General features: G+C 48.7%; 1 protein-coding gene and 1 long non-coding RNA gene across 2 annotated transcripts; one reads left to right on the forward strand and one right to left on the reverse strand.

Annotated features, from left to right (window-relative positions):
* Nucleotides 1-260: 260 nt before the first annotated feature.
* Nucleotides 261-20,192, reverse strand: skila (SKI-like proto-oncogene a). Its single transcript, XM_061296137.1, has 7 exons — nt 18,900-20,192; nt 6,099-6,194; nt 5,621-5,706; nt 4,894-5,036; nt 3,681-4,015; nt 3,220-3,450; nt 261-3,044 (listed from the first exon to the last, which is right to left on the reverse strand). Exons 1-7 carry the CDS (start codon nt 20,022-20,024, stop codon nt 2,784-2,786), a joined length of 2,277 nt encoding a protein of 758 aa, XP_061152121.1. The 5' UTR covers nt 20,025-20,192; the 3' UTR covers nt 261-2,783.
* LOC133166128 (uncharacterized) lies at nt 15,630-17,130 on the forward strand. The gene is made up of 2 exons (XR_009717694.1): nt 15,630-15,778; nt 16,390-17,130. It is a non-coding gene; the product is annotated as an uncharacterized LOC133166128 (long non-coding RNA).
* Nucleotides 20,193-20,820: the final 628 nt, after the last annotated feature.

Here is a 20,820-nt window from a genome sequence, read left to right on the forward strand (position 1 = left end):
GAAAAGTTTTGCCTTCTGTTTTTGGGGGATCCTTTGCGGCCTGGCTGTGCTTCACTGGACAGACATGAAGCGTGCGTTGTACTATTTGGAGTGTATCCAGTCACTCGGACAAACCACTTCTGTGTCGTTTAAATTTAGAAGAAGACATAGCGCTCTGTTGTCATTTGTCTTGATTGTATGACTTCCAATGTCGAATTATTTCACTTCAGATGTCAAATATATGCACTTGAGAAAATAAGCAGCAGGAGACTTGTGTCCAATGGCTTGACACTACAGAACTTTACTTGAATTGGATCCAAGTTCATTGTCTATACACAAGGTTATATGTACAAGGTGTGAAATGAAAATGAGGGCAAAAAAAGAAAGAAAAGAAAACATTAAGATTCCAGAAGTGAGGTATTATAGAGCTAAAAAGCATTTACCGCTCAGGTCATGTACTTGTCAATATTGAACAGTTAAGAGTGTCCTCTGCATAAAAAAAAAAAACTTTTATATATATATATTTATATTTATATATATCACAACATGAGGTAGGAGATCAGTGTCTCAAGTCATGCAAAGAACAAGTCATCACATGGTTATTGGCAATGGTCATATTCATACACGGACACTGCAATTCATGTTTCAGCATTGTGTGGCAGCATGGGGGGAGCCACAAATATATATATCTATAATATATATCTTTTTTTTTAATCTATTTTTTGAAAGAAGTGGATCATCGAAAACACAACGAGGCCATTTGTCGCGCACCAATGATAGGATGGATGACAAAAGCATGCCACCAAAGAGGAAAAGAACAGGGGTACCCAAATTCGCCGATTGCCGTTCTTGTCGGGAATTCACATCTCTCCTGTCTTTTATTCCATTTTTTTAAGCATCTTTATGTACAGTACGCGGCGCCATTGTGGGAAACCCTAACGGGGGATATGTAAATGTCATTGTGGTGGACAACGTTTGTCCATTTGTGTTTAAAAAAAAAAAGAAAACTGTACAAAAGCCTATCTACTATATGTTGTAACACTGCGAAATATCGTTCATAGTTAAAGGGCAGACGTCTCGTTCACTTCAAACAGCAGGCCCCTTGAATTGAAAATGTTATTTTGTTCAGCTGAATTAGGACGCAAAAAAAACAACAACACTAATACTGAATACAAATTCAGTGGCGTCAAGAGTGTACAAACACGCATTTCCAAGCCAGTCAACCTTGCACACAAAGACACTCACTCAACCCATCATGATTTTCAAAAACTTGCACAGGTTCCATGCACACAAGCTTCGGCGGTTCATGATTATTCGATGAGTGGGAGCCTTTTTTTTTTTTTTTCTGAGTGTGCGGTCCGTGTGACACAAACATTAGGAGCAGTGAAACATGCAAAGAAAAAAATATATATATATTGTCATTTTGTTGCACACTATTATTGATGACATTAAAACCAGCATCACATATGATCTGGCCTGGCATGAATTCTAAAAACCCCTGCGGAATAGTTATGAAAAAGGCCACAAATGTCCACATAAATGATCTTTTTTTTTTCCTTTTTGTTTTTTAAGAACTGTAGTATGGCCTTTGGTGGATTTGATAGAAAAAGTGACCGTTTTTTTCCCCCCAACTCCAAAAACATCGGCGGAAAATGTGATGTTAAATATCATATTTCTCCACATCCGCTTGACAGGTTTGCATATTTTTGCCAAGATCCCACGCAAAAGCCTCCCCCCCCCCACCTCACATTCATATAACCTTCAAAAGATTATCCATGGAAGAGTTTTTATATATATTAATGGCTAGTGTATGTACAAAGTGAATAGAAATCTTTCGTCTAATATTATGTTCAAAATTTTCCTTAAAGGTCGCCCGCCGTCCCCACGATGACTTGACTTGCGACGATACTCATCATCTGCCTTTGAGATGGAACACAGTGGAATGTCTTATCAATTTGCATTTGTAGCAGATGCATAAAAAGTTCAAAAGAGCGCCCCCTCCCTTTTACCTCAATTCATCCATTTTACAGAGTCACACACACACACAGGGTAATGGGGATTTCTTTAGAGGCATTAAAAACCCCATTTTTGCATGGTAACGTGACCAAAAGTGTTGCTGTCTGCCCCCTAAACTGCTCCGGCGCTGGAGGGGTGTCCTCCCCCAAAAGTGGCGCCCTCCTCATCTCCATTGGCCGTAGCCGTTTGTCAGCCTGGGAGCGTAACGGGAAAGTATCTGCTGTCACCTGCATCCCATGTTCAAGTCAAATCAAGAGGCGGGGCTGCAGCAGCCCACGTGTCATGATCAAGAGCTGCCTTCATTTTCTTCGCAGAAAAAAAAAAAAAATGTCTGTCCCAGATGGGGCTACAAGGGAGGGGTGGCGGTCGGTCGGTGGAGTCGAGTCACCGGAAAAAGTAGCACAGTGTTTCTTTTCGGCGGTGTTTGAAGGACGCTGCAGTGTTGCGGCGGGAGGACGGCTTCGTAAAGCGAGGTGGGTCAAGTAGTCGTCCTCTGTTTTCCATGACATAGTTTCCTTTTGCTCTCAGAGGAGATGAGCGGACGCCATTCATGAAATGTGCCGAGGGAATGCAAACCGAGCAGTGCCAATGATGATTGGTGGCTAGAAATTGAAGTCACATGCCAAACAAATTAAATAAAAAAAAAAGTCCTTAAATATGCTTGCTGAGAGCAGAAGGAGGAGTACCGGTAATAATAATAATAATAATAATAACAATAAAAAAGACAAAACTCTTCTTTGATGTTTCATTACAAAAGTCTTACAATGAAAGCAGAAGAGGAGCGCTGGTTACTTTGGGGCCTCCGAGAAAGCGGAGGAAGGGGAGGAGGAGGCGGGCGAATGGGCGTTGGGGGGTCCTGTGGACGGGGTGAGGGGCGGCGAGGGGCTGGCCCCGGCAGGGACGGCGGCGCACGACTGGGCCATCTGCTGCCTGAGCTGGCCGATGGTGCGCTCCAGGTTCTCGCGCGCCTCCCGTTCCCGCCTCAGCTCCTCCTGCAGCTCCCGCCGGTCGGACTCGGCGCGTTCCAGCCTCTGGCGAAGCTCCGACAACTGCCAAGAGAGCACAAGGCGGACCTCTTAGTCATGTCATCTTCAGACCAGCACACAACAAGCGCCTAACGTTCTTCCAAGTTCCAAGGAGCCAAGGAGCAGGAGGTTGATGGCAAGCGGAAACAGAAAGCTTAAGAACGAGACAAGCAGCAAAGGCTGAAGTTGTCCAAACTACCTGCGCGGCGTAATGCGCCTCCTGCTGGCGCTGGGCGGCAGGTTCGCAAGCGCACGCCTGCTGCCGAAGCTGCTCCAGACGCGTCTCCAGCTCCAGTTGCTCCTGGCGAGCCTGGCCCAGCTGGCGCGCCTGCTCGCTGTGCACCGCCTCCAGCTCGGTGCGCAGCTCCCGCTGCTCGGCGCTCAGCTCGCGTAGCCGCGCCGCCTCGCCGCCGCGCAATGCCTCCAGCTCCTGAGGACGGGACATTTTGTTGGCCACGTCTTATCAGGTGGAGCCAAAGAAAGTCAAAAGACACAGGAAGCCGCGCATTTTGTTCGGAAGCAGCCATTTTAGGAATTTGGCCATTTACAGACAGACAGACAGGAGCTTCTGTGGCGTCTTTGCTGCAGTACTAGAGTGTCTCCAACTACCAATGGAATTCTGACTGGAATTGAGGAGCCCTATCGGGCTTCATTTCTCACCATCTCAAGCTGCAGCTGCTTGTGCAGGGTGGAGTTAAGCTTCTCCTGCTGCCTGCCATACATCTGCATGATCTCCACCACGATCCTGTCCTTGTCGTCCTCCAGCGCACCCAACGTCATGTTCACGGCGCAGCCGTCGTCCTCGTCCGCCGTCTCTGTTGCGGGCGGCGGCGATGTAAGATGAAGAGGAGGAGCATGAGGAGAGCTGCGGGTGCGGGCGGACGTCTTGGCGCTCAGGCTGCTCGTCTCCATGGAAACTGCCTGGGTTTGGCATTCCAGCTCGGCGGCGTGTTGGGATTTGGCCTCCTCGGCCAGTGGAGGCGACGCGTGGAGATCTGATGAAGGAAGAGAAGCCGGATGAAGAAGGAAGTTGGAGGAGAAAAAAAAGGGGGTAGCAATGCACACTGTTGCAAAAAAAAAAAATAAAGAAAGAAAAAGCTCACATTTCCATCACTGCAAAATCGGAATGAGGGAGGTTTAAAATTTACGATAACTCAATGTTAAGCCAGTTTGACTTAGCAACGAGAAGTTCAAAAGGAATGTCTATTGCGAGGTGACCCACAACTAAAAGACACAGCATTTTGATTTCAGGTGGGCATTTTTGTATCCACGGACAGGCGGAGTGAAGAACGTGACAGCAGACTGCGTGGGAGGCGGAGATGCGGAAAAGAGAAAAGGGATGGCAGCCAGGCAGGCAGGAGAAACGCTCGCTGAGAGACAGGCTGGCTTGGCGGAGACACGTCTGCGACTGCTATTAACGCAAACACGCATACATAAAACACACAGGGCAGGAAAGGAGGTCATCGATAGCGAGGTAGCCCCGAGTCTTCAAGTGAAGGTCAACACATGCGTGCCTGCAGGCGTGCTTTACTGTTTACAACACGCACGTGCACGCGTCCCTTCCAGAAGCAGGCTTGTCTCTCCTGGTCACGTCGCAAGAATATTAATGGCGTGTGCTCGCTCCTCCGTATGTGTGTCATTTATTTACAAACACGCAGCACTCTACCAGCAGACCTAGTGCAGCAGTAGGCTCCATTTTGGATCATTCTTCAAATGGAGACGTTCAATAAACTCCTCCCTCCCTCAAATCGTCGCCTATCAGGAAACACAACGCTAAGAGGCGTCGTCGTTATCAAATATCGAAGGTTTATTAGGGCTCTGTTGCTAACCAAAACAGCATTATTCTGCTCATTTACGGCGCATTGCTACTGACCCATGGGGGGCTCGTCGTGGTGCGGCGCTCCTCGGCCGTAATGGTGCTTGAGCAGGGCGCCGAGGATCTCGGGGCTCATCTCCGCCTCCCTGCGCAGGGACACGTTGGGAGCCACCATCTTGTCGTACGTGTACAGGTAGTAGCTAGAGAGAGAGGGGGGGGGGGAAGCGGGAGATTAAACACTGACATTCACTCGGAGGCCGCTTTAATTAATTCCGTTTGTTCCTAATTGACTGACTGCAGCTTTTTGTTAGCCTACTCATCCTAACGAGCAAGCAATGTCACCTCGTAAAACCTTATGAGTTATGGACTTTGCAGGGATGATCCGCAACATATCCACGCGCCGTAATTCACGCCGCGCGGGCCGGGCCGTAAAAAGCACGCCGCTGCTGAATATTGGGCTCGGTCTTATCTGGTGTTTACACCGGCTCCGCCTAAGCAGACCTTGGGCTTATCGCAAACGGCCAGGTGGCACTATCTTTGCTCATGGAGACCTCGCCCCCCACCCCACCCCACGCCATCCTCATCATCATCATCACGAGCCGCCTTCCAGACACAGCTGCGTCTGGCACGGCCAACTAGGTTAAGCAGAAAAGTACAACGGTGGCCTGATCGAATAATGCCCGGCGGTTCTCCGCTGCAGCTATTTTGCGGGATTTGTGCATAGTGGAGTTATAATCAATCCATTTAATACACAATCGAGTTGTCCATCCGTCACTACATGTACCTGGGGTGAACCAGGGTGGGGTGTCCCGGCTCCTCCTTGATGTCCGGGAAGAGCTGATTGTACACCATGGTTGAAGACATCTTACCCTGAGGTAACAAACAAACAAACACGTTTTGAATAGATGATTAGAAAGCGTGATTAGATGCATGTAAACGCTACGTGGAGACACGAAGCAGGAAATGGGCCGCACTGTCGGGATGGTAATCTAATAAAGTGCTGCCGGGAGACGCGGATGAGGGATCACCTGCAGAACACCGAGCGAGTGTGTGTGTGAAAAAGAGATCATGATGATAAAGAGCTGAGAAGAGCCGTGTTATGCGCTTCCTGACAAGTTGCACCGAGGAGACGTGCGTGGTTGCCGACCCAGAGACCTGACCCGCATGTGCGGGAGAGCGGCGGGAGCAACGAGAGGTGACGGATGAGAAATTGAAAACTTGGAGATGGGTGGGAATGGAGGGAGGTAGCCCAGCTGACTGACCTTCCTCGTGGGCTCGGCTTCAGCCAGCTTGCCGCCGGGGGAGCAAAGGTCCGCGGAGGATTTGCGAGCTTGCTTTTCCTGGTCTTCATCCGCCTTCTAAAAGGAAGGAAAAGAAAAAGACGGGGCACGTCAAGGTTATACGCACAAATGCAATCTGAAAGTGGATAAAGCGATTCTGATCATGAATGGATGCATTGTAGCAATCATTCATGACTCACGGCAAATGACATTTAATAAAAAATAAAATAAAATAAAAAATATTTTAGGCCAGACTTTCTTCCCCAGCTACAAATGCCGACCAGTCAGAGATTGGAAGGAGCTACTCGCCATTGACTGCAATGACTCATCCATATCAAGATTGCACATTTTGCCGCAAATAATTATCTCCAATTTTGGGCATCGTGCCATTGGGATGGAAACGATGCTGACGGCAGCACGGAAGAAAAGCAGGAAGGCAAGATAGCGACTAGCTCGTGTGAAGATGGAGGACAAAGGAACACTAATGACATCAAAGAGATTGAAAAAAAAATGGAAACGAATGTTTCCGGAAAAATGAGCGAGGTTTGCACGGGAGTGAACAAGGCCGCCGAGGAAGCTCTATGAATAAAAGAGTAGCAATGCTGCCATTACGCGCTGGTGTGCGTCAATGTGAGGACGCCGCTATATATTAGACACTATGTGTGTGTGTGTGTGTGTGCTCTGGAGCTTTATAATTCATGATGTCAGCTTCTTGTGAGCCGTATGTGTGTGTGCGGCGAGTAAACAGGAGCGACCAGGGCGTGCTCAGCAAGAGGCCTCAAGGAGCAGAGGCTCAAATCTCCATCCCGTAATACAACTCAAATGAAATGACTTGGTCAAATTAATGGGGATGAGCACACGCTCAAAAACCAGAATTTTCTGGATGAGACATCTCGGAGCTATTGTGGCTATTAGCTCAGAACAATGCCGCGAAAGGTTAGCAGCCACCTGACAGGTGAGCTAACGGCTAATTTGTTTCTGGATTACTCGTTTGCACTTGAATGAGCGTGTGTTTGTGCATGCAACAACCAGCAGCCAAGTGTGTTTGTGTGTGTGTGTGTGTATCTTCCTAAACGCGGCGTGCTGCGTGCAGAGCAAGGGGGCTCGTCTGTTTATGTCGGCTCCTGATTGGCTGGAGTTTCTTTTTCTTCCCGACTGCAGCAGTTGGGAGAGGGAGGGCGAGTTGAGAGTGACGGAAAGCGACGGTGAAGCCACTGCAGTGCCGGTCGGTGGGAGGTGACAAAAACAAGAGTGGAGGAAAAACGTGGAGGTTAATGACAGGTGGTTTCGGAGCTTGACCTCCAAGACGGCGCACGTTGTGCTGATGAGCAAGTTCATTCAAGTGCACACACGCTGTCTTTATGAGAGCAGGTCACACGACGTGGACACGAAGGACACGTCTGGATGAAGGTTAAAGCTGGCCGGCTATTGATTGGCTCATCAAGAGTCGCACTTTACCGGGCAACTGATTTGAAACGTTTTTTTTTTTTTAGTTCTTCTGTGTTTTTGGAAGGTTTGGTTGTTTTGACTAAATTAAGACGAAACGGTTCGTTTTGCATCTAAGGTCAATTTAGGGTTCCATTCTTCGGATAAATGGAATTTCTTCATGGATCGGAATGCACCGTGCCATGGGAAGGAAATGACCGTAATTTTCGGACTGTAAGTTGCGGGGTTTTTTTCATAGTTTGGGTGGGGGGGCGACTTATACTCAGGAGCGACTTATATACATATATGTTTGTTTTTACTCTTGGGCATTTTATGGCTGGTGCGATTTATACTCTGGTGCGACTTATAGTCCGAAAATTACGGTAGTTGTGACTTGTTTATGTAACGAAAAAAGGAAAACAGTGAAACCTATAAAAACAAAAATCAAAGACTATCACCACTGCGCCACAACCTCGAAATTTTATCACTTAAATATTAACGCAGAAATGACCCAAAACATGCGCTAATGTGCGTGTTGCTACGCTTGGCTAATTCCGCGTTACCTGACAGTTGACGGTTTAACGCCCCCCCCTCCGACAAACTCCCACTGCACAAACTCTGCTCATTATTCATTCCCGCAGGTCTTAACGAGGGTGTCGGCAAACGTCAACACGGCTAGCTCACTCGTCGCTCTCTCGCCGGCCCGGCCGCCTTCCCCCCCTGCCGTGTTTTTATTAACAAACACCATGTTGTGTTAATCTGCCACCAAGTAGCACGTCTCCTACGTAGGCCGCTAATACATGCACGCGCACGTCTCCAGCCCTTTTGCCTCGCCTTGTGACAATGCGGATTAGCATTCCGCGCAGTCGCTCGGCTGACCTCTGCCCCGTTGTTCCTAATCACCAGCTGCGCCCGCACACACGAACACGCGTCTACACATACGGGCACGCACACACACACAATGAAACATACTGCCCTAGACAGACACGGCCATGTGAACGTTGACGGTGACCCATTTCCGCAGCCTCGGCATATTCCCCAGACCGTCGGTACACGTGACGCACCCGCAGCGGACAACTTTATTGGAGCAGAAAGATGTTGCCCAGTACTTTGCAATTATTTTCTGTTCTGAAAATATGACATCCCCTCTGTGACTCTAAATATTACTATTTGTCAATAAAATGATAAAAAGTACACATTATATCCAAATGAACATGATCCTGGGGTCACACAGACAAGCACACATGAACCTAGGTCAAGTTCCACGTGGATCCATACACACAGTCTTCCTGCTGAATGTGTCATGTATGTATAGAATACATAGATACACACACTCGGTATATATAAGATACATACGAAGAGCAGTGACGTGGAAAGGAAGTCTGCAGAGGAGGACAGCTGTTGGTCAATTACAAATGCACCGCCACACATTGTAACTAACTGGAAGTTAAACGGTGATTAAGAAGCCGTTTGGATACACATTTTTATCGCTGTGAGTGATATGTGGGTGCGCAGCAGGTTGCGAGTGTTATGTTGTCAATATGTATATATGGGTGGGTGGGGGGTCAAATGAAAGAGTATGCGGCTGGTAAAACCCTGCTCGTAAATATCTTATCTCAGTCAGCTACAATAAAAGGAAAGAAATGTGCCTTCAGTTTGAACTTTCATCTCAGGAGGCAGACATGTACCGTCATTTTCGGACTATAAGTCGCGTTTTTTTTTTTAATAGTTTGGGTGGGGGGGCGACTTATACTCAGGAGCGACTTATATGCATATGTATGGTTTTTTTTTTACTTTTTTGGGCATTTTATGGCTGATGCGACTTATACTCCGGCGCGACTTATAGTCCGAAAATTACGGTACTGTTGATTTTAAGTGGTTCGTTCACCTGCGAAGATCGCCACATGACTACTCATGACAAACACCAAATTTAGTTTTTTTTAATCATTTGATGACTAATGAAATTTCACTCAACACGTGTCTCTCCCACTTGGCCCTTAGAGCCCATTGGTGTGCTTGGCACTCAGGAGGAGGTCCGTTTTTTTCTTTTTTCGAAGCGTCTTGTCAGAAAAAGGAAGTCAACTTTTATTTGGGTGCACTTTTGCTGGAAGAGTGGCCCGCAGAGACGTGGTCACGCCCTGTCTGCTTTCACCACATCCTGCCGCGGTCCGGCGGGCCGCGGCAGACGCCAAGCTGTCGAAATACACGCTTCCTGTCTGAGATGCTCGGCGGCGTAATGCGCGGAAGGAACTTCTTTTTTTTTTTTACCTAACCGATCCTGTACACGTGGACTATTTTCAAAAGCGTTGCATCAGTTAGTCGGCAGCAATGCAAAGTTGCTTGCCCGTTGCCAGCTGTTCAAAATAAATAAATAATATTTTGACAACTGACTGTTACATAGATAATAAGACTAATAAATTAATAACAATAATGCCTATTACACTTGCAAAAATAATACCTTCCAATGGAAAAGAATAAAACTGTGTAACTTCTTCCAGATAATTTGAATACATTTAAAAAACAACAACTGAATATCAGCATCAGTTGCCATAGTAACAGGACCCCTAATAGATTTCACCAGTATTTCTCAAGAACGACTGGATGCATTTGACTGAAAAATCTTTCTCCTTCATGAATGGATATTTAGTAATATCAGTTTATTGGTCCCAAAGCTGGAGACACAAAAAGCTCACAACTGTCTCCTTTACACAATGATGGTCCCACCTGTCCCTCCCACACACACACACGCACACACACACGAGGTCTTAATCCAATAAGCCACTTAGCCATGGACTGGGAGCAGCACTTTGTTTTAGCAGCCAAATCAATAAGAGCCCATGAGGGAAGCCTGTAATAAAGTGAGGCATTTAAAAGAATACTTTTTTGGGGTGGAAAATAAGATGTTGGGGGACCTCATTAGAATATGAAAGGGAATTGAACTATGGTTTCTGTTGGACCTACAAGGACGGACGTAATACTGAAGGCATGTGAGGGAAAAGTCGGAACAGGTGGACAAACAGGAAGCAAATGCAGACAGGTGAGACTGATGTCATGTGACTTGATGTCTGTGCACGCACCCAACACACACGCACACACACCCTCACGGATAAGGAGTGTTTCATTCCCGCCCGATTAGCTCTGGCTTCAGGCCCGCTGGCACAATTTTGCGCCACATGGGCGCTGTCTGGACCAGGGAAGGGAAATTCTAATAACACATGTAAAGCTTGCAGCAGCCTGGGGACAAAATGGCTGACGTCCTGTGTCTTTTCAGGCATGGGTCCTTGAGACTTTTTTGCAGGTTGCCTCAAGACTACTACGTTGCATTGGGACAATTGGCTTTGGGGGCTGAATTTTCAAAACTTCCTGGACAATGCTACCAATTGTAAATGAAAATGCCGATGGAAAGCAACCCTAACCTCCTGACTTTTTCCTGCATGGCTTTTAAAGACATTTTTAAGGGTCTGCTCATATATATTGGCACTGAATTTGCAAAACATCCCAGACGATGCTACGAAATGTAAATTTTCATCAAAATGGACACTTCAAATCAAAATGGCTGACTTCCTTCGCCTTTTCCGTTGAGGGTCCTTCAGACTTTTATGTTGGTCTACTTATCATAGACATGCTGACTAGCTTTAATGTTGCCAAAAGGAACTGGTGCAGCATTCAAATCAAGGGCAAAGAATAGCCTTTGCTTCTAACTCACAAAAGCTATAACCATATTTCATTCTAATCATCGCGTTTGCTTTGAACTCACGAAAGCTAACAATATTTCATTGTAATCATCGCATCATCGTTTTTATACATTTCGTATTGCCTTCGGGGGAATCGATAGGCTGCCTCCCACATAGACATACTGTAGCCATTTTTACAAGCCGACCTTGTTACGTGACATCCTTGCTATAACTTGCGGGTGCCTGAGGAACAGTGTCTCGGTGTTCTTGGCTTTACAGCGGCAATTTGATTTTTATTTTCCTATGATCTGTCGCATAAAGAAAAAAAACAGCCTCGATCAATTTTTCGACTCGTCTCCCATCCTCCCTTTCCCGCAGTCAAATCCCGGCTTCTTTATAAGAACATAACTTTTCTCGTAATACGTACTACGATTTCTCCTCATGACGACTTTGTTGGCGGGAAAATGTTGACAGCATATTCTTGCAATTCTACGCCTTTTTTTTTTTTTTGGGGTCGTATTTTAATTAACTTGGCGTGGCCTTGTTGTCAGAACGAAGCGTCGAAAGAAAGCAGCCCTTCACTAACTTCCTTATAAAATGACAAACAGGAAGCGTTAGGTCATGTCTCACTTTGCAGCTGTGGCATGATCAGATGAGGAATTAGCCCATTAAGACATTCGTTATAATTAAAAGAATGATAATGACGACAACATGCTCTAATTATGAGGAGTGTCTAGACGGCAGAGCGCTGCAGGCGGGTGATGTTTGTCATTCCTGCGAATGATTCAGACAAATTCTTTGACGTTATACTCACCACCGATCGATTTATAGGAATTTATATTACTAACTGGGGAGCATTGTGACACCAAGGTCTGTCTGTTGCTTTGCTTTATTGGACATTTGAACTAATTTTATGAACGATCGTTAAGAAGTCGGTCCGTGGTATTCATCGAAATGATCGTCAGCAGCTAAGATTTTGCTTTCCTGGTGTCGCCCCGGTTACAGGGACTCACCTGCGCACACATCCCGATAAAAAGAGCCATCAAACAAGAGTAGGATGACGCAGTCCAAAGACAGACAGCCAGGCACACTTCATGAAAGAGGACGTGGAGAGAGAATGAGGCCAGTGGGGCTCTTGTCTTGTCTATGACTGTACTCGTCATCTGGGCCAATGTGGACGTAAGAGTCTGGAGACTTTCACTGCCAGAGGACACTTAAAATAGAAGCCAAAAAAAAAGGACGGAAAACAAGAGAGAGCCCAGAGAGAAGAGAGAAAGACAGCGTGAGAGAGCAATGTTGCTAAGCAGACGGCGAGCCAGCACAGTGAAAGCAGTTCACTCCACAAAATGGAGACAACTGCCCAAGCCACTCGATAGCACGTACTTGCAATAAAAAGCCCGAGAAAAACATAGTCAGGTCCTCCCTTGGTTACTCGGATGGTCGTTCTTCACAGAGGATAAAGCAAATGCGGATGGACGGTCCCTCTACATATGCTGCAGCCGCGTGGATGCTAATTATCAGCCAGTGCAGCTATAGTATGGTTTCCCATAATGGACGTTAGCATTCAAGTAGCGGCGGCTATGTGATTGGCTTTAAAGACACAATGTGCAATCTTAGTCTTATTTTCGGAACTGATCACCCTCACTACGGCGCAGACCAACTCTTCACACAAACGGATCATTTCGATTGAGAGGGTCATGTGAGAGTAAGAAAAAGGGAGTGTGTGTGCGAGTAGGCTCTCATCCATATTACATGCAGCGCTTGTTTGAAGCCTCCACTGCTGCATGGCTAGCTTGGCCGTGCAAAGCCTGCCTTACTCCCCCCCCTCACCACCACCAGACCACCCAGCCCCCCTCAGGCAGGCAGGCAGGCCTGTCTCCCTGTCCCACTACCACGCACGCACAGCTCCACTGCTGCAAATCCTAAAATGAGCTCGAGGAGCAACAACAATCGCTCCCAGTGTGCTCGTTTCAGCGAGCCGAATAAGAAAAGTCCAATTATGCAAAGAAAGCAAGAAAAAACAAAAACTAATATGACAGCGGATCTTCTGAACTCTTGTTTCACAGTCAGCCAAGTCGCTTCCTACATGCACGTTGAGGCTTGTTGACTATAAACGATTGAGTAAATGATTTGTAAATGCGTCCCCGGGCTGCTTGTAAACACTGGCCTCTTTAAACTTTGACGGCAACAGTCAGTGCCTGCGTGTCTGAGTCCCGAGATAAAATGTCATCAGGGTTGAGTCACCCCCAGTCAACACACCTGGGCGGCGAATCAAAGACGTATCGGACCGGGATCGTGATCAATGTTTCGGCAAAGACAAAACCGCAAAGCCACAGGAAGCGCACGGTCATTTTCCCGACAATTTTTTCCTTTTTATGATGCATTCCTACAGGGTGTGTCTACACAGCTGCTTATCTTTCGGTGTGTGTCTGTGTGTGTGTGTGTGTGTGTGGGGGGGGGGGGGCGTGTTTGTCCTTAACGAGGGATGCTATCACGCTGAGGTCAGCGTCTGGCCTCGTGTCCTTTTTACCGCCGATGACGAAGCAGCCGGGACGGGGGATGTGATTCATCCCGGTGGATTCGGCGGTCGTGACAAAGTGGAAAATGTCTGACGTGAGCAAGTGCGCTTATCGCAGCCCGTTGCTTAAAATGGCCGCCGCGGAGCGATGACGTCCCGAGTTAACGACTTAACTGGTTACTCCACTGTTTAGCTGTCAAAGACACGACTCCCATTCTTATTTTGCTGGATCTCTGCGCCAAAGCAGTGCTTGGCGTGTTTATGCCGCCCGCCGCATGGATATTTTCCATGGAACGAAGGGAAGCGGCAACACCAAGGTGAAATGGAGAAAGAATGACGACCAGCAGTCCAAAGAGAGACCATTACAGATGATACAAACTAAATCATAAGACTAAGCGGAGCGATGGGGATTTCCGTAATGGCCGACTTCGACTCTGGGTTGTTTGCAGCATGTATCATTGATGAGCATGACGTTCCGGCGGGACTCGTGACACGCTTTTGATAACCGTCGGTAGGGATAAAATATTAGAGGAGGGGGGGGGGGGAGTCTTAAGTGCCTGTATGATATGCGCCTATGGAAAAAGCGCCTCTGGTGTTTCCATCTTCATTAATCTGCGCTGGTTGGGGGGGGGGGGAGTCTTTCAAATGCAAATGCCGGAGTTCCGATTAGAAGACAACCTGCTCTTGGGTCTCCCACAGAGACCAGATAGACAACGCTCCACTTCCTTGTCGACAAATTGATTTATTATCGCCGACGAGACTTCTCATTATTCAGACGATGCGCCGAAACAAAGCGGACGAGAATTTCGATGTGTTTCGGCCATGAATATGAAAGAAAATGAAAAGGAGCAACTACCGATGCTTTATTTCATTCTTCGCCTTAACATGGAGTATCATAACCAGCGTCTCTGAGTAGCCCATTTATTATTATTTTTATATCGTTTCATGGTGTGTGGACGTTCGTATAATTTGAAGTAGGATGTTTTAAAAGACGCCAACCGTGTGTAAAAGTAGCAAACCGCTCTGGTGTCACAGTCTTGTGAACATGCACACAGTCTGGGATTGCAGAGTTATTTTAGAGTCTGGAAAACATTTGGTTGTGTTTGTTTAGTCTGCGAGGCAGCGGGCGAGGCTTCGCTCTTTCTGACCGACCGACTGACCTCACGGACGCCGCGGCCCAGCTCGCAGCACAAGCCCTGACATTATCGTCTTCCCCTTTCGGGGAACGCTAACCACCGGTGCACTTAAAATACGGCGTGCCGACGGCTGAAGAATGGCTGTTTGCTTCCCGGCCCGACTGTCAGCTGGCGCGCAACTAATCCGAGGGCGGGCAAAACTGTAGGCGAAAGTTCACCAACTTTGGCCTTCCTCCAGCGAGCGGTGGAGCTGCCTCTGACCCGATGGCGACATAGCCGAGACCCCGCGGGGGGCCCCCGTTTCCGAAAACAACTATTCTCCTAAAACTGCCATTTGATTGGACGGTTTTCATTGTCGCAAATTGCTTAAACGCAGAAAACAAATCGTCTTTTTTTTCCTCAGCCCCACGATGTCTTTAGCTTTTTGTGAATTTGGCATTCCTCCAGTGGGCGGTCAAAGCGTTGCCCCGCTGCCACGCTGGCTGTCTTTGACCTGATGGCGACATACCAGAGACCCCCCTAGCTCAGAGCCCCCCCTCGCTACCTCGGAGGGGCCTCCTTTGACAAGACCAAGCAAACACAAGCCAGGCTTGTTGTGCCTGACGCTACGTGCAGACTCGGGGTTCAAAGAAGCTGCTGTGTATTCCACATAAATGGATAATTGTTCGTTGCAAAATGACATGAAATATGTAGACGGCCATCCCGGGCTGGGGGGGAGGAGTTGGGAAGAGCGTGCGTGTTTGGGGCAGGCCAGAGCAAAGCGGCGTGTGATTGGCGGGCCGAGTGGGCTGTTCCAGGCTGGGCGAGCGGTTCAGCCGGGGTCCCGGGGAGGTTAATTTTCAACCGAGGAAAGAGGAGCCGAGGCTCGGCCTTCCTTGGCCGTCTGGCCAGCTGCAATAAGGACTAGCGGTGAGGTTAACTCGATTGCACAGCGAGTCTCAACATGGACCGCGGTCGCGAGTTGGTTTCACTCTTCTGCCAACGCATCCATCCAAGGCTGATCAATAGCCACGGGTTTCTGCACTCGTCCGAGACACACAAACGACAAGCGCTCCCTCCCGCTTACGCAACGGTCGACTTATCGGGGCTCCTTCATTTTGTTACTGTGGGCCAATTGGGGCCTGGGGGGACTACAGTGGAAATGTGTCTGGCACTATTGACTTGTTTGTGCATGGAGACATGGAATGGTTTCTCAGAAAATCAGAACTATACTTCTAAATACATTTCCCCCCCAAAGTATTAGAGGACTATTTTCAAAACAAGTTTTCCAAAAAAACTACCGTAATTTTCGGACTATAAGTCGCACCGGAGTGTAAGTCGCACCAGCCATAAAATGCCCAAAAAAGTGAAAAAAAACATATATATGTATATAAGTCGCTCCTGAGTATAAGTCGCCCCCCCCACCCAAACTATGAAAAAAAAAAACGCGACTTATAGTCCGAAAATTACGGTACTATATACTTTATACAATAGTGACAATAGTTGGGGGATTTTTTTTTCCCCCCCTGTTCTCTTTGCAGACACACGTGTGCGACAGCTGAAATGTCCGAGTCTGGACGTGGAACTGCGCAAATAGAGTTGGACGTGAGCATGGAACAAGAGTCAGTGGAGGAGGAGGAAGAAGAAGAAGAATGATTAGCATGATGGCTACAATCCATTTAGATGACGCCCGGGAGAGAGAGAGCTGCCGACGGACAGGCAGAAGAGAACAGCAGATAGCCATTGAGTGCGGCTACGTCAATGCAGTAATGAAGTCACTGGCTTCCAAACAGCAAATAAGAGAGATGCAGCTGTCTGCCGTCTGTGCCGCAGACACTCGGTCAGGATGGTGGGGAGGAAGGGGGCGGGGGGGCGCTGATCTCCCTGTCTGACACTTGTAACTGAGCCAAACACACACACACACACACACACAATTCCCTCGCCGCTTTTACGTCGGCGAGGCTGAAAATATCAGGTCACAGCGTCTGAGTCTCTGTTCAATGAAAACAAAGCTTACGTGACAAAACGTGTGTGACAAGGTTTAAGACACAAGAGGTGCCTCGGCACAGGTCCGCTAAACTGGGCCACTGCCATGCTACAGTCTTATGGCCACAATAAAAAGAGGAGGAAAAAAAGTTGGAAATCTATTAGTCATAATACTAGGAGAGAAAAAAATACGGGTTTTTTTTCATTGAAAAATAATCCATTCAAATGCTCGCTTTTATTTTTTTCTCCGAAAAGTACAACAGGAATAAAAATGATCACTTTTTGCTACAATAAAATGTGATTCTCTTACAATTTCTGTCAAATGTTGACATTTTGTGTCAAAATATCAGCATATTTTTCACCCAATTCCCATAATATTATCACTTCCTAGTATATCTATTTTTTATGATTGTGAAATGGGTTTGTGTGGATGTTGAGTGATTGATGAGCCATCATGATGAAGACACCACAAGTTAGATAAGTGGCGTGTGTGTGTGTGTGTGTTGCTCGAGTCTGTGTTGACATTAGCAGCGCTGCGGAGCACAGAGCGCTGTTTGTACAGCATGGGGGGAGGGAGGGAGGGAGGTAGGGAGTTAACTGGGTTTTTTCAAAACCAAACACCCGAAGCAGGATACGGGACTGGTCGCTGGCAAAGAAAGTGACAACGTTCCAAAATGCTCCCCCTTGTTACTGCTTGTAAAAGCCGCAGTGTGCAAATGCGGGCCAAAGGGGAAAAGGGTTAAAGCAACACGCCAAAGCCCCAAAAGAGGCAAGGCAGTGTCTGCGTTACTAGAAGATGCCTTGCCTGGCTTCCACCGACATCCACTGGGATGTGGAAACTGTGAGTCACCGCCACAGAGGCGGCGGCGGCGGCGGATGCGGGAGTCTGGAGGATGTGCAGGTTGACAGACACGTCCGTCTGCCTCACTTCCTGTTCAAACGTGCGCTTTCATCACACGCCGCGCATACCGACGGCCGGCGTCCTCGGCAAATCCTTTCATGCAAACGCTCGCTCACGTCCGCTCTTTGAAGAACGACTTCTTTTTTTTTAACTCCTCTCCAGGAATCTGGGACTGATCAAAAGGTGCTCAACAGGCCGATTGCGGGCCACAATTGGACCCAGGGGCTCTATAAAACTTTGCTTCTTTTCCTCACAAAATGACAACTACCGTAATTTTCGGACTATAAGTCACGTTTTTTTCATAGTTTGGGCGACTTATATACGTATATATGGGGTTTTTTTTCACTTTTTTGGGCATTTTATGGCTGGTGCGACTTTTACTCCAGTGCGACTTATAGTCCGAAAATTACGGTAGTTTGGCTTCTTTTTTGCAACTCAACTCGTATGGTATAGCTACAACAAATGCTTCAACGTTGAATGAGTGAGAGAGGGTTGAGACATTCCACGGAGAGACAACAACACCTGACAACGAGGTGAGACGGAGGCTCCCGAGAGGCGACTTAAGTACGAGACAACGAGCTGCGACCATGCGTCATGTCGCGCCCGCTTAACAGCACCCTTAGCGACCAGGTTAGCGACATTGTCTCACACGTTGATCATTTATCCGCGCTTCCGGAATATCTACTCGGTCCAGAGGAGGAAGACAAATGGGAAGGCAAGACGGACGACACGTGTACCATAAATCACGACTGAAGCGGACGGAGAGTTTTCAAATCGATGTACAAAAAGTTCAATGTTATGTCGCCTGCAGTGTACTCGGTGGCGGTGTTTGGATCCGGCCTTGCACTTTATAAGGTTCACGGATTGGCCTTTTGTTCACCGACATTCCCAGTGACCCCCAGGTGACCCCAGGGGAGACAAATGATGCACTTCCCCTTCAGCTGTGACCAGCTGGCCTAACGTCGTTTGTCTGACGAGGCCATCCGGACCAGACCTCTCGCACCAACACAAACACAACCAGAGGCGTGATGTAGTCGGGTCCACCTGAAAGCTTCCAAACTGCATTTTTTTTGGGGGTTCCCCAGTCTAGCTGATGAGCTTCCGCCTCATCCATACTACCGCGTCCGGTCAAACAGCTTCGGTGACACTCGACGGAAGACTCACCTTGTCGAGCGTCCTCTTGAGCTGGTAGTGGAACTTGCCCTTGACCTCGTCCAGCAGCCGCTTGAGCTCGGCCTCCTCGGGCGAGCCTTGGTACTTCCTGGCCAGCTGCAGGTAGCAGGGCCACTTGGCAGAGTCGAACCCCCAGTGGCAGGTCCTCTTGTCGGGCAATTTGTGCGAGTGCATGACGAACTTCTGCGGCGAGAAGAGCAGGTGGCACTCCACGCACTGGACGCAGGGCGCCTCGGGCTGCGAGTAGAACTGCGGCAGGAACAGGCCCTGGCACTTGCCCAGGCACTGATGCTCCACCTGGAAGCCCGCCTCGCTTTCCTTGAGCGGGCCCTGGCCCGACAGCTTGGCGCCCAGCTCGGCGGGCAGCGCGGCGCCGGGGCGCAGCAGTGCGTTGCACAGCCGCTGCGCGTCCGTCAGCGTGATGAGGCCGCACGACGGCGCGTTGAAGGGCAGGATGCCCAGCACCTTGAGGATGTGCAGCTGCTGGGCGTCGCAGCGCGAGCAGTACACGTAGAGCTCGTCGCACACCGTGTTGATCTGCTGCAGCGAGAAGTCGCGCAGCACCGAGTTGAGCACCTGCGGCAGGCACAGCCGCTTCTCACCGCCCACCACGAAGCAGGAGATGGACTCGCCCTCCAGCGGCGAGTGGGTGAGCTCGGTGGAGCTGTCGCAGGGGACCAGCAGGGGGCCGCCTCCCAGGACGGGAGGGGAGGGCAGCGGGGGCATGCCGCCGTGGGAAGGCTCCAGCCCGCCGCGCGCCGAGAAGGCGGCCGGCCCTCCGAGGGAGCTCTGGCTGCTCAGCGTGAACTGAGCCAGTGTGTGTTTGAGCCCCGGGCTCAGGTCCAGCGCTTTGGCCGAGGCGGCCGCGTGCAGCTCGGCGTCCGTGTCGCGGTGGTGGAGCTGCTGCGGGTGGTGCGCCTCCTCCACCTGCTCCCGCTTCACCTTGGCCGCCTTGTGGAAGGACTCCAGGCCGCGGCGTTTCAGGTTGATTTCGGCCATCACTCGCTTCTTGATGGGCGCGTCCTCCAGACGCTCGCGGTACAGGCGCTTCATGCTGCCCTTGAAGGTGCTCAGGCCTTTGAAGGAGCTCTTCAAGCTGGTCTGGGTGCTGGCCATGTCTGAGCGCTCGCTTGTTGTTGTTGTTCTTGTCTCTTCCTGTCTGGCTTTTTGGAACAACTCCTTTTGTTGATCCCGTTGGCTTTCCTTCCCCTTTATTAAACGATGCTGATTCTCCGATAGATGAACACACGCATGATGGAGAGTTCTCGAAGTTCCGATGCGCTTCCTGGTGAATCAAAAGGAGTATGTTAAAAGAGTCAGGAGCGGAAAATCCCAAAAATATACACTATAAACATTCAAACAGCAATCATTTTTACCAAAGAAATATTTTTGTCCTCAAAGAAACTCAACTTCTGGGGAAAAAAAAACATTCAGCACACACTGTACTTCCTATCTGGATGGCGACATCCAGAAGAATCAACAAAAGTATCAAAGAGCAAGAAAGAGCCTGCCAAGCTTTTAACTACTTTACGGCGGCTGTTGATTGACGAGGTCAATGGCTGTTTGCGTGCACGGCTGAGCCAAATGGCCATTAACATAGTTCACACAAACACATGGAAGCCTCTTGCAGCACTTGTAATTGAACCCGGGGTGGGATGTTTGTGCGTGTGTGGAGCGAAGGAAGGGGACTGGGGTTGAAATTTGCATGGGATATTTGACTTTAGCCCCCTCAGCGAGCCAACAAGTGTTAATCCCGACAAGCAACTTCAGTGGAGCAGATCCAACGGCCGCCGCTCCCGTTACTTCACCGCCCCAACATCTGCAAGTGAAAGTGCTTCTGCTGGTTCTTGCTGGCTCCATCATGAAAAGCGCTCCATGAAAGTCTTAACAGAAAAACCCGCTCCTCCCTCAC

The sequence above is a fragment of the Syngnathus typhle genome, linkage group LG13 (assembly GCF_033458585.1).
Source record: "Syngnathus typhle isolate RoL2023-S1 ecotype Sweden linkage group LG13, RoL_Styp_1.0, whole genome shotgun sequence".
NCBI lineage: Eukaryota > Metazoa > Chordata > Actinopteri > Syngnathiformes > Syngnathidae > Syngnathus > Syngnathus typhle.